The 14,038-nt window shown below is 47.2% G+C and overlaps 2 protein-coding genes across 2 annotated transcripts in view; one reads left to right on the top strand and one right to left on the bottom strand.

The window, feature by feature from the left end:
* The window catches only part of IGSF9B (immunoglobulin superfamily member 9B), a 78,267-nt gene extending 67,686 nt beyond the window's left edge, over window positions 1–10,581 (bottom strand). The window contains exon 1 of the mRNA XM_063311275.1: window positions 10,396–10,581. Within this exon, the coding sequence (XP_063167345.1) occupies window positions 10,396–10,465 (70 nt within the window). The 5' untranslated portion in view covers window positions 10,466–10,581. The remainder of the gene's footprint in view (window positions 1–10,395) is intronic.
* ACAD8 (acyl-CoA dehydrogenase family member 8) overlaps window positions 1–14,038 on the top strand; it is a 256,274-nt gene that overhangs the window by 63,707 nt on the left and 178,529 nt on the right. The window lies entirely within an intron of this gene.

Genomic DNA, 14,038 nt, shown 5'->3' with positions numbered 1-14,038 from the left:
GCCAGAAGTGCAAATGTGTTTGGGGAAAGTCTGCCAAGACAATTCTTCAATGCAAGAGAATGAAAAGGTGTTTGTTTTTTCTTTCCTTCTTCTTTCCCCCGTGAGAACTTGGGCTACACCTGAATAAGCATCATCTTCAGAGGCATCCTTTTCCATCACCCTGGAACCCCAGGAAACAGGGTCTCTAGAAGTGTCTTGCATGCAAAAACAATCATGCATCCACCTGGAATTTCATTCAAGGCTACTAGAGAAGTTCAAAACCCATCTAATAGCACAGAGAGCATTCTGCTCCAATAGGCAACAAGGCTTGCTGGGCAGGAGGGCTGGCAATGGTGGCTTCTACAAGGGGGTGTCAACATTTGTTTAAATGGTGAATGCAGCGCTGCAACTGAAGCTCTACCTGTACAAATGGGACACACATACAATGGGTACAGCGGGGTGGAGCTTTGTGGCACCACATCCCATTTTGCAAATTTGGAACACACACACCCAGGATTGCCCATGGCTGGGGAGACACCACCCAACCCCAATGAAGACACAAGGCTTGGTTTGCATATCTCATTAAGACATTAAGAGCTCTGGCTCTTGCAGGTATAAAACTAATCACTGCATTTCTCCTTAACAATTAGAGTGTTGGATAGGCTGACCATATTTTCTTGAGACAAAAACAGGACATTGGCATGGCAAAACGGGCAGGGCTGGGCGATGGGCTGGATCGGGCAGGAACTTCTCCGGTTTTCTTGGGCTGGGAATCTTTGTATTCCTTCGTTTGCGAGAGGCAAGGCTGGGCTGGAGAGTCTAGTGAGCAGTTGTCCCCGACAAGCCATTCCTCCTCTGGCCGTGCTTTTACGTTCTTTTCTTCCCGCTGTTTCAAGGCAGGAGCCGCTGATCCTGTTTTTTCCTTTTTAGGTTTCCTGCCAGGTTGAGCTCTGTGGCTTTTTTCCCGCCATTTCTGCTGAGCTCCCCCTCCTTCCCCTCAAAGTCAGACTGCATTCTGTCAGGTTTGTGGGAACATTCAAATTTTTAAGTAAGGTTTTTAAGAAAATGGGACAAAATGGACATTTATATTAAAAAGACGGGACGGTCTGGAAATGTTAAAAGAAGGGACTGTCCCGTTCAAAACGGGATGTGTGGTCAGCCTAGCGTTGGACAAATACATCCAGTTTTACCTTATTCAGCAACCCTATCTCTGTCTCTGCCATCCTGAGCTCCTTCCAAACCACCAATCACTTTCTGAGTTCACACATCCTGCTCAGACATAATGGGGTTTATTCAGTTTGTCTTAATATGTCATGCGAACCCAGTCATGCTGGCTTTTAAACTATGATATATGGTTCAGCATGCTGTGTCAATCCACACAATAAACCACAGTTAGATAAGATCTACCAAGATCTATCTATATACCTACCTACCAATCTACCTACCTACCTTCTAGACCTGCATGGTCACCCATCTTAAAAACACAACTCTGGGTCGCTACAACAGTTATATAAAACCAAATATCATAAACAATAAAAACAGAAACAAAAACCTGGTGCCATAGCCCATCTTCTTCAGCGCAGCCAACCCCTCTAAATTCCACCTTCTTGGGGGAACAGCCAGCTCTTCACAGCTTTGTAGAAGGTTAAGAGGGTGAGGGGTCTGTTGGATCTCAAGAGGAAGGGTGTTCCATAGGGCAGGGACTGCCACAGAAAAGGCACTATGACCTTGGTCACAGGGGCATCCCATCTTTTCCTATTTGCTGCCCCAGATGTATTTCTTAGAAGTCCCAAGCGGCTGAAATTCTTCAAGCTGAAGTCAGATACATTTTTGAAGGCACCCAGATGTGAAAGGCTCATGGTATGATTAATAGCAAGAAGAGAAAGAAGCTGGTGAAAAAACTAGTCATAGCATATTATGACACACCCTTAATTTATCTTCCTGAGATGCTGACTGCATTCACAAATCTTAGTTTTTTGAATAAATCAAATCTGGCTGCATTCCCATAGGATGCAAAAACATACATGGTTTAAAAACTGCCATGACTGGATTCTCACAAAGCACTAAGCCCAAATCAAGAATTGCCTTAGCAGAATATCTGAATCCAGGAAAGGGGATAAGCAACTTCAAACAAAAAGAGGAAGGGTCCATTTCTCAGCTGTTGAACCTCAAAGAGAAGCTGTTAAACTTCACCAGTCTGGTTCCCAATTCTAAACTAGATCTCACTTCACAGACAGAAAAATCTCCAGAGTCATCAGCTTCCAGATATGGAGGTCCCCGAGAGATCTCATAAATGCAATTAGATTGTTAGACCTGTTCAAGATTTCCTTGTAGACCCGCCACCATGACCTGCCAAAGTTTGCAGGCTGGTGGGGGCAGCATTGCAAAAGCTGATATACTGCCTCTGAAAATGGACATTTCATGCAGCTCAGAAAACTACCCAAGTGGAATGATGTTTAAAAGGCCAGCTAAGGGAGCAGCCACTGGCACAATTCATGGTCATGAGTGAAGTCCATGCTTTCCAAGGTACTTTCTCTCATGGAGATGTGAGACGAAAAGAACCATCAAAGCTGCTCAGGAAGAAGCTGGGGAGCTGAAAGTTTTCCATTCTGTGGATCACACAGCCCATCATTAGTCAAATCTGATTGGTGGCAGCACTGCTGGCCAGCTGTGGGGCACTGTTCAACCAATTAGAAACTGCACAATTAGCTATGCAGTCATGTGCAAAAGGAAACTGACTTGAATCTGGAGGCTTCATACGCTGTGTCACCAAAAACAGAACTGTCACCTTGCCCAGAGGAGGCTGCATTCATGACCTATACGAGCTTTCTTTGCCTTCCTCTGGCAACCTCCCTCAACAGAAACCAACAGCTCTGCAGGTCCAGGAGCAATGACCTTTCGTATTCTGCTTCTGCTTCTTGGGCTTTGCAAAGCAGCCCCTGGGGAGGGGAGGGGAGGGGGTTGAGGCAGGTCTTTGATGCGCTGCTCCTGCTTTTAAAGCCTGGCAGAATGACTGATGGAGCAATGTGCAGAGGGCAAATGGTCTGCCTCAAGGTCATACCATCAGAGGTACAGAAAAGGGAGCCACAGCATGGAAAATACTGTTAAGAGAAGGGAAAGTGTTGTGATTCCAGCATTGTCTCAACACCATGCAGGAAGAAGACATATCCTCCTTCACAGAGCGGTAAAGGACAAAAGTGCCTTCCATTTTGTTCAGTAAGCCCAAACAATTGTGCTGGTGTCTTTGGCTCTCTGGAGTGGCCACATGTTTCTGGAGCAGCCTCTCCCTCCTTTGGATCCCCAGATGTTGTTGGAATACAATTACCATCATCCCTGACTATGATGACTGAGGATGCTGTGCCCTGTGCCATTAACTGGCAGGATCCTGGGTTATGGAAGGACAGCATACTGATGAATGAGCAGAAAGAAGGTGGGTGTTCAGATGGAACATATGCACATGCATGAGCGTCTGCAGGGAGGGAAAAATGATCTCACATGTACCATGATATCATCACCAGTCATGGCATCATTACATGTCATGACATAAACTTCATACTGTATGTCATTCACATGAAATGTTGCAAATTGCACCATTTGCAGAAAGGCATCATGATATCCATGAAATTATTGTAGGCAGTTCCAGATGCCTGGAATGCATATATACACATATATGCACATAAACACAGACAGAAGCTGTCTTTACCCCTTATGCTAAATCACAGTTTTCTGAATAAGCCAACATTAGCTGGATTCAGAGAATGTACTACAACTGTTGGGTTCACATAGTATATTAAGCCAAGATCAAACAAATCACAAGATGGACTGTGAACACAGCTACTGTGGTTCACAAGCCATGGTTTACAGTTCAGAGCTATCTGTAAATTAGGCCACTATAGTTTTTCAAGAATCCATGACTTTCAAATCTGGCTTTGCAGAATGTGTGAATGTAGCCAATGTCTGAAATAAGAAGCTATATTAACAGCTCACATTTGGCAGGTCACTTAAGTCCTGAAAGCTGCTATTGCACATCAAAGTAATCTTGGATAGAGTTAACTGTTGTCAGTGTGGAGTTTTCTTTTCTTTTCTTTTCTTTTCTGGAGTTTGTGGGGGCGGGTGGCATGTTATACTAACCCAGCACTTTGGATCCCCTGTAAATGAAATGTATTGTGCAAAGCCAGATAATGGATTGGTTCAATAAGTGGTTTAAATGTGTTGTGTGAGCACCAAGACTGAAGATGCAGCCCTATGTTTCTGAGCCCTTATCTACCATTTTAATCATTATACTTTTCTGGGCTCACAAAACAGCCTAAAGCAGCATCAAGTCTTGTCAACAAGCTTTGGGCAGTTATGGTTCTCCCCCACTCCCTCCTCTCACCAAAGACACACACACACACTCACACACACACATACAGAGAGAGAGAGACTTTGATTGGGCCTGAAAAGTAATCCAAAGGAATCAGATTAATCTAGCCTCCCTAGTGAAGCAGACAGATTCACATTCTCTTCAATCCCAAGAGAAGTCACTGGGGGAACACAGCCAATCCCTATTTATTATAACTATATAATGTTATTCATTATAACAACGTGGCACCCACTGCCTCACCTACCTTTCTACTGAACCAATTTCCCTTTTTAAGCCCAGTATAGTCTTTTTCCTCTTTTTCCTCTAGGGAGAATGGATGATGATGATGATGATGATGATGATGATGATGATGATGATGATGATGATGATCCTCTTTCTGCTTAGGACCCCTTGCCTTCTCCTTTCTTTTCCTCCATAGTGGAGCTTTCATAAACCAGAAACTTGGTTTTTCAACAGAACTAAAGATGAAATTCTCAAGATATTTGAGACTGTAGGCTCTAGGGGCTAAAGATGATCCTGCATGGAGAAACTACCTCTGACCTCTGGAGTTCCTTAACTGGCTGCTAGAAGACAACAGGAAGCACCTGGACAAGACGACCCACACTGCTTCCATGATGCAGGGCACCTCTTTGGCACAAAGCACAGTACCTTGAACAGGCCTACTATCTTGGACTCAACAAAGGACATGAATCAGGATGTCCATTTCAAATTCTACTCCAGCAGAATTAAATCCTTCTCTGTAGAGTCTGTCTTTTTTTGTTCTTCCATGACACTCTGGGACAATGCATACACAAAGCCAGGCTGCTTAATCCAAATACATGAACTGGTTTCCTATGGCAACTAAACATCACCCCCTGGTGAACAGGCAAATAACGTTTTGCAAGCCAATAAATTGGGGAGGATGTTAGGGCCAAATTTCATAAACATCTGCACTGCCTAAATTAAACATGGCAGCATCTGGGGGATGGAGCGCCTTTTGGCCTATCCCCACCACAGAAGCATTTAGAACAATGCTTCTTCACCACGATGCCAGCAAAAAGACAGGATTAAGAAGTGGGATGGGGTGCACACCTTGCGAAGGAGCACAGCTTTCCCCAAACTGCAGATTCAGATGTGCACCCATCACCGCATTCTGCACTACGTCCATAGCTGAATCACAGCAGAAATCTTGTCCTGCCCAACACCCAGCCCACTACACAGGAAGCATTGCTCTAGCTGCCTGGATCAAAGAAAAGACATGTCTTCTCCCCTCGATTCCTTCAGGATAAGTCAGAACGAGAGGGGTTTCCCCATGACATCTTCGCAGATCCAAACCTGATTAGCTACATGGCCCTGTGACATCATCATGCTTGGAATGTTTGAACAGATGGGCAGAGAAAATTCCTCTTTTTAGAACTGAGAAACAGCAATAAAGCAGCATCAGGTAGAGGCAGATGCTTCAGAAGAAGTCAAAAAGGGCCTATAGTGAGATGGCCTTGAAACAAATATTTAAAAACTGTTACGTAAACAACAAGGATGAAAGCATTCCTTAAATTCTGGGAATAGAGATGGTATCAAGAAGACACTCAGGTTTGGCCCTTCCCTGGCTCACTGGGGAATAAGAGGGAGGGGAGGAAAAGCACAATCAGACTTTGAAGTTCCTGTTATTATACCCTACCAATAAAGTGTGGTTCTAGTCTTCCTGGAGAGTTGATTTTCAGGTCAGGTCTAACCCCTGGGACTGACAGGGCCTCATTCACATCACACAGAATCATAGAGTTGGAAATGACTGTACAGGTCATCTAAACCAACCTCCTGCTAAACTCTGGTATGGATTAGGGCAGGGTTCCTCAACCGTGGCAGCTCTAAGCAGTGCGGACTTCAACTCCCAGAATTCTGGGAGTTGAAGTCCGCACAGCTAAGAGCTGCCAAGGTTGAGGAACCCTGGCTTAGGGCATTGTTTGAACTCAACCTGTTTGTCTCTCTAAGCAGTCCCGAGTGGACAAACTTCCCATGTCTGTGCTTCAGCCTCCAACCAGCTATGATTGAACTTCCTATTTGGGAAGTATGCCAAGAAGGTTCCCAATACCCACCCATCTGCATCTACAAATACACAAGCCCATTTCATAGCACAAGGGCAGGGTGACGTTTCTGCTCTTTTCAAGCAGCAGATGTGGTTAAAATGACCAGTACCAGTATATGGAAGCCATTCAGTTTTTTTGTTTTTTTGTTTTTCCAAGAAGACCCTCCTTCTGAGACTGGTGGATATGGAAGGCTTATTCATTCTCTGGGAATAAGAACTCCACCCATTCTCCCAGTATTTGCTATTTGGTACTATCGGCATATGAAAATAGAGACATCCAATCTACGAGATGCATTGACTCTAGGAGGAAAAAAAAAACAGAAGCTGTTCTTGCATGCAACTTGCATACTGCTCTTCTCCAGGTCCTGTCTTCCCAACAACCCTTCAGAACCATAAGATGGTAATATATCAAAGCTTGGGGAAAAAATGGAAATAAAAGTCAGGCTTCACATGTTATAGATGCATTTCATGTTGAAAGTGACATTTGTGAAACAAACTTTCCAACAGTGGGCCTTCTTATTCTCAGTCCTGATTTTTGCCAGGGTTGGCAACTCCCAAACTCTTCCAGCTAAAGAAAAGAAGAACTATGATACATGATCCAACCCAGGCCCCTGGAGTTCAGCATAACTTCCCTCTTCTGGGGGGAGATGGCAAAATTTGAAAATCAAATAAATAAATAAATAACCACAAACAGCCCAAAACAAGGGCAAAATACCTCCCCACCAATAATGTCATCTTTCCATCACTTTTAGCATCTGGTACACAGATATTGCTGCTACCTGTGGTGTCCCCATCAAGCCAGGCTTGGCAAACCTAGCAGGCTCCAGCTGCCTCCAACAGCCTTACTGCATTGATGGGAATTGTAGTTCAAGGCATCTGGAGGCTGTCGAGTCAGCCGACACTGCATGACATGATTCATAGCTGCAGACAGAATGTTCTACTCTGTAGCCCTGGCCAATAAACTAGGGGAGGGGAGATCCAATTATGGGATGTGCAAGACTGCAAGTGGGTTATGTTGCATTGGCTTCACAAGAGTAATTCACCACCTTGTTTCTAGTGCTCTAATGCCTGTGTTCATGGAACATCAGCACCCTAATTTGAGGGAAGGGAGAGAGGGAAAAGCAAGGCAGAGGAGAGCTGTTGGATCTTGATCACTGAATAGCTGTGGTGCAATGCTGAAAAGAAGCAGAGTAGAACCCAGAGAGTCAGAATAGACCCTCTTGCCCAGATTGATTGTATTGCAAGGAGCCATTTAAGTCATCAAGTCCAACCCCATCTGGCTTGGTGTCCTTTCCTACACAACCCAGAGAACCATTAACCTGAAGCTACATTGTCCAGCCTTGTATAGCTGAGAAGAAAACGGTGTGGTCCTCTAATATTGCTGAATTATATTCCCCTTTCCCAAGATCTCTTCATTAGCAGGCTGGGACTAAGCCAAGTCTTTTCATCAGAGCTGCAGTGACCCCCACCACCACTGCAGGTGACCAGCCCTTAAAGGTCCAGCTGTTTAATACAAGAACCTTCACTTTCCTTAATTATTAGTACCTCGGTACTGTATCCTAATTCCAAGCACAGGTGGGGAACCAACAGCCAAACGAATGTAGCTGGACTACAATCCATCATTCCAATGACTGGATTCACTAATTGAGACTGACATCTGGTGGAATTCACTGACATCTGAAAGGCCAACAGTTCCTCTTCCATGGTTTAAGTCAAGCTTTATTCATAAGGGGAGGTAAGATCACAGGGGGGGGAAATGACATAGTGCAATTTGGGGACTTAGGCTATCCAAGGGTTATTCCCCCCAGAGTAAGGATTCCTTGCAATAAAGAACAGCGCATTAGGAGAAAGCCAGCTCATTCTCTGTTGCGCAACTGAGTTCTCCACCTCCATAAGAAAGCCTGCCAAGCTGAATTTCCTCACCACCCCCTGCAGTCTGAAGTATTTCAGTTAATTTGACCTCCACGTTGCTACTTCATTCTGTTGCACACATGTTGACCGGACCTGTAATGCGGGAACGCCAAGTGTAGCTTGACAAGGAAGATCCCTACTCCACATGCAAATGTAAGAGGTGCTTAGCAACCAGAAAATAAACGACGCTGGAGAAATGCAATTAAATTAATGGAATGTGAACACTGTTGTGGGAAATTTGTTTGGAGAGCGTATTTGCTAAGCGTGGAAATGTAGACTGAATACCATTGCATATGCATAACTGCGCTTTCGCAAAATTGTTAAGGATCTAATTCCCTTCTGGGGAGACGGAGGCTGCCAAGAGGACCACAGTCCAAACCAAGCCAGATTTGCATCACACAGGTGAACAACGACCCCTGGTCACCTCCGGTGAGCAAAATCATATCCCAGTGACCAGGCAAAAGAGCAGAGTGACTAAAACTGCACAAATGAATTTAATAAATCACAGCAAAGGTTTGTTTTGCCAAACTGGGCATATAAAAATCCATAAAGCAGGTGTGCCGTCTTCCAGAGTGGAAGCAAGCTCTTGCTCTTCCACCATCGCCTAGACCAGCCAAGAACCGCTCAGCCCCAGCTTCGCCACTCCCTCTCTCGAGTTAATCTCTTAAAAGGGCTATCCCAGAGTCCTTGAGAGCATTCTTAGCAGCAATGCACGACTGCCTTCTGCAAGCTTCCCTTTCATAAACTCCTTCAGCTGGGGAGGTCATTCGCCACAGGATTTGCCTGTTCATCCCACGCCCAGAGAAATTCTAGCTTAGCTTCTCCTCACTTTCCCTGTGCATCCCATACAAGAAAGGTCTTTTTCAAAAGCCAGATGCTGTCCAGAACTCCTGAAGGGCTTCACCGGGACCCCCAACCGGACCACCGCATGGCACATGTTTTATGCCCCAAGCTTTACAGAAACTGATTCACCCTCATTTCCACCACTGCGTGGGAAGGAATGCATCTTTGATCAGCATTTCCTCCTCACAAAGCATCCAGCCAGAATTCCATAAGGAAACTTGGAGTCTTCCAGTTTCCATAAGTATCTATAAATCTGGTTCCTGACTAGCTGTACTTGGGTTATTAGTAGTGGTATACAGTTCCTAGTATCTTGATATCCCAAATCACCTCTGTGCCCCCAGATGAATACAGTGGAAGACTAACTGCTGGTCTTTATTTTTCTTGTATTTTTTTTTTCCCAAGAGAAAATCCAGAGCAAGCCTATACTTTCCCTGATCTCAACTCTGCCTGGCAAAAGTTTCCCAAGTGCGACACGCATGCTGCATGAGAAGCACGGATGATCCTGAAACCTGGGCAGCAGCAGGGCTGTTTCGTAAATTAATATTCCACACGAACCGCACGTAGAGAAATCTTGCACGATAACCCACTCCTACTTGCTTCAGATAAAATGCACTCGTCACTATCCCACGTCATTTCTACTGGGTATCTCCGGCACAGTTTTTGCCAACCTTACTCTGAACGCGTGTGGGTCGGGTCGTAGGGAAATCGCGAAATAAAATAAAGGAAGGCGAGAAAAAGGAAACCCCTTACGCTGCATATTAGCCATTCAGAAAAGTCTGCAATTAGGAAGGGAAAAAAAGGCTGGCATCTCTGCATTCTCTTCTCTTTCCCTCCCATTAATTTGAAAAACTGCCCCAAGCCGAGCGCTCTTTCCGAGCATCCCCTCGCTCCTTTCCTGCCCCCAACCCCGAACCGCAGGAGCAGGAGAAAAAAACAGGCTGCGGCGCCTTGCCCCCCTTGGCAAGTTTCCGCCAAGCCACCCCTCGGGCTCCCTTCCTCGCCCGCAGGGGAACCTCCTGCCGCGAAAAGGCGACTTCTCCCGCCCCTCCGGCCCAGACCCCCGACCCCATCTCCCACAGATCGAGGGACCGGCGGGAGTGCCCACTCCCCGGGAAGAGAACGCGGGGCAGCGACCCAAGCGCTTAGGGTCGGAGCTGCTCCTGGGCACCCGGGGCAAGCCCGGAGCGCCGCTGCAGAGGGAGCGGCGGGGGAGCCGCCGCCGTGCACTTCGACTCACCTTGAGCGGCTACGAGTCCCCGGGCGCTGCTGATCACACTTGCTATCAAAGTGGCCACATACCAAATCATAGTACTACCGACCAGCGAGCAGGGGCGTCATCCTTAGCTGCGAAGCGCCCTTTCCTTCGCCGCGCAGAGCCCGGGCTGAGTGCAGTCCGCGCGCTCATGCCCTCCTCCCCAGCCCGACGCCCGGCTGCCTCCCCGCCGCGGCTCTCGCCATCCTCCCGCCGCGCTCGCTCGCCGCTCGCCTCGCCCAGCCCAGCCACCTGCGCGGCTCGCGACAGCCGGAGCGCTCAGCCCCGCAGGCTTCTCCCGGCGCGCAGCCTAGCCTGGGCCATGCCAGCTTCGCTTTTTTCTCCACTCCGGCGACGCCCCCGCCGGCGTCCGATTGGCCGGCCGGGAAGGGGGGGCGGGTCCCGATTGGCTGACGGCTCTGACAGCCTCGGCCCGAGTGGGAGGGGGCGAGCTCGGCGGCCCCCTCCCCCGTGCCAAGGTGGGTTGGAGCGTGCAAGGCAACAGAGCCGCAGAATCATGCGCAATGCCACGGCGAAGGCAGGGATCGCTTTCGCTCTTTCCTCACCCTGCCCCAGTCGTTCCCCCCACCACCACCCCGCTTACACTGCATGGCCAGTTCTCCAACAGGAGGATGCTCCGGGACCAGGAGGAAGAGCGGTTGGGGGCCGGGAGGAGGGGGAAGGGAGGAGGGGGAGGAGGAAGGGGGCTGGCCGGGTGCAGCGCATTCATCACGGGAGATCTCCGCAGAGCTTCCCGCTGCAGCTGGTGCGGAGGAGAAGGGAGGGGACGGGCAGGGAGGGAAGCACCCCCCACCCACCCCCAATCCCCCCCTCCCCGCACGGGAGCCTTTTCCCTTGACTTCGCGGCTTCCCATTATCCTGAGGTTTCGCTGGGTCCGCGATGGGATGGTGGCCCGCTCCGCTTTGCCCGGCCCCGGTTCCTGCTCCTGCAGCTGAAGCTATGGGCCGCCCCCTTTCCTTCCCCCCGATCTCCCCCCCCCCCCCGCCCCACCGATCTCCTATCAGCAGCCTCCGGTCCCTGTCCAGCAACGGCCCGCAGAAGGAGGAGGCTTCGTGCAGGCTTGGATGTCATGTTTTCTACAAAGGGGAAATGGAGGCAGCCTCCGGCAGTTGGAGGGCGACTGTGAAGCACGTCGGCGGAATCTTCGCGGGCGGGGCTGCGGCGAACGCCGGGCTGCGCATGAGGCCCGCCTGGTGGTGATGACAAGCCGGGCGCGGAAGAGGGCGAGAGGGCACTGTTGGGTCTGAGCTGGTTTTTGCGTGAGCACCCACCTTCCCGTGAAATCGAGTGAAGAGGGGTGCAGAGGGCCACTGGCGGTGCCAAGGTCCCCAAGAACTGCCAGCAAGTCCCTTAGTGGAATAAAAGAGGGCCCTTGGAGACTTCTTCAGGAGGCCAGCTAAAGGACTGTAGGTTCATGCAACCCGCCCCCCCAACCCGGGTTTGATGAAACACAGCCTTGTTCCTATGCTTTGATGCCCAGATGAACTGTACTGTGACCCACTCTGCTGGTCTGCTTCACACAAACTGCTAAGACCGGGTAGACTGCAAAGTGCTGAGTTCCTGAAGCACCCTGAAGTTCAGACAACCCAGCTCCATTTTAACCTAGTTTAATGAGCTACCCAACTCCAACCCCTGTGTATTTTCAGAGATCTCACCTGCTCTTCCAATTTTATAGCTCCCTTCTGTTTATTTTTTTTATGCTCTAGAGAGGAAAGCATTGCAGGGAACAGGAAGGAAGTCTTGGGAAAACCATCATCATCATCCTCGCTAACCATTAAAGTTGACTAAATATGAAGGATGTGGTTTCTATACCATCAAAAGATTGGTAGAAGAAAGTTGGGGAGAAAACCTTTTTGATGAAAGACACCATAGGGACTTTTTACAGCATAGGGAATTTTGGCTGTCCAGATGTTGTGAAGTAGAATTCCCAGCATCCCTTGCTATTAGCTATACAGATTAGGGCCACAGGCAATTAAGGTTGAGCACCATCTGGGGGACAAGTTAATCATCTCTGATCTGACCTGCAAGTGATGTCATATTCATTCTCTTTCTCCCTCTCCCTCTCCCTTTCCCTCTCCCTCTCCCTCCTCTCCCTCTCCCTCTCCCTCCCCCTCTCCCTCTCCCTCTCCCTCTCCCTCTCCCTCTCCCTCTCCCTCTCCCTCTCTCTCTGTCACACACACACACACACACATACACACAGTCCTGGAGTCTCCTGCTGAGTGGAAACTGAGAAGAAATGAATAGCTGTCTAAAACAGGGTTTCTCAACCTCAGCAACTTGAAGTTGTGTGGACTTCAACTCCCAGAATCCCCCAGTCATCATGCTCTAAAGGGATGGTGGCATTCATTTCCAGCCAATCTTTATAGACAGACATAACTCATTGCAAAGTTAAGACAATTCAAGCCCTCCTCTTGTCTCATGAGGCAAAATGCATACAGAATTGAGGGGTTTCTTTGACTAGAGCATAAAACAAGGTGGCAAAATGCCTGCAATTAATTATTTCAGTTAATGTGTGGAAATGCCATGGAATAGACTTCTGCGTGTTCAGTGACACTGCAGTGTATAATGTCATCATCAGCACAAGCTACAGAGGGATTTCATGGGGTTTCTTGCATGCAAATACTTGCACATTTGCACATTTTAAAAAATGGACTAGTATCCTTAGAAGGCCATCAATTACTGGGGTCACACATTTTGCTAAGCTGAGGGGTCTTTTTCAGTGTTTTATCAAAGATACAGGAACTGGTTGGGTTTGTACCAGCTGTGAAACATGAATTCTAAACAACAGTGGCCAATAAAGTAAATAAAAATAAAATACAGTAATAGGTTACAAGCAACAAAACTTCATAGACCATGCAAAGCTAAAAGCAAAGTACATTATGGCTAAGAGTGATATGTGTTTGGGAGACACAGCCTGAATTTGTCATGGTAACACAGACCAAGGACAAGTGGAGGGACCTTAGCTCACTGAGAAAACACATTTTGCTGCAAAGGCTTTACGTTCAACCAAAATATCTGGACTTCAGATTCAGTTCCTGACCTTAAATGTATCATGTAGCTGGTCAAGAACTTCTATCAAACAGAAGCAGGAAACACTGGACTAGAGAAACAGAAGAGAACAGCCAAAAGTTGAGAGTTTAGCCTCAGTTATTGGACTACACATCCCATCCCCCATAATCATTGATCATACTGGTTGAGGTCCATGGCAGTTTAGACTTCCAAAACATTTGGAAGGCACCAGCATGGGGGGAAAAGACTGATTTTAGGACTATCTCAACTTTTCTGATCATTGGAGATGTTCTTTACTCTATATTATATCATATCATATCATATCATATCGATTTGATATTATTAAATGTAAACATCAGAATCCTCATTGCATCTCATATCCCTGCATTAGAAAGACCTTGAGCTAATCAATACCATTATCATATCCTATATATATATATATATATATATATATATATATATATATATAATTTTCTCTTTTCTTTTTCTCCTCCTCCCTTTTTTCCTTTTTCTTCTCTCTTCTTCTCTTTTTTGTATTGTAAGATATTATTGCTTGTATGTAATTTTATGTTTATTTAAATAAATTAATAAAAATTC

The sequence above is a fragment of the Candoia aspera genome, chromosome 9 (assembly GCF_035149785.1).
Source record: "Candoia aspera isolate rCanAsp1 chromosome 9, rCanAsp1.hap2, whole genome shotgun sequence".
NCBI lineage: Eukaryota > Metazoa > Chordata > Lepidosauria > Squamata > Boidae > Candoia > Candoia aspera.
This window is presented reverse-complemented; position numbering and strand designations above follow the sequence as displayed.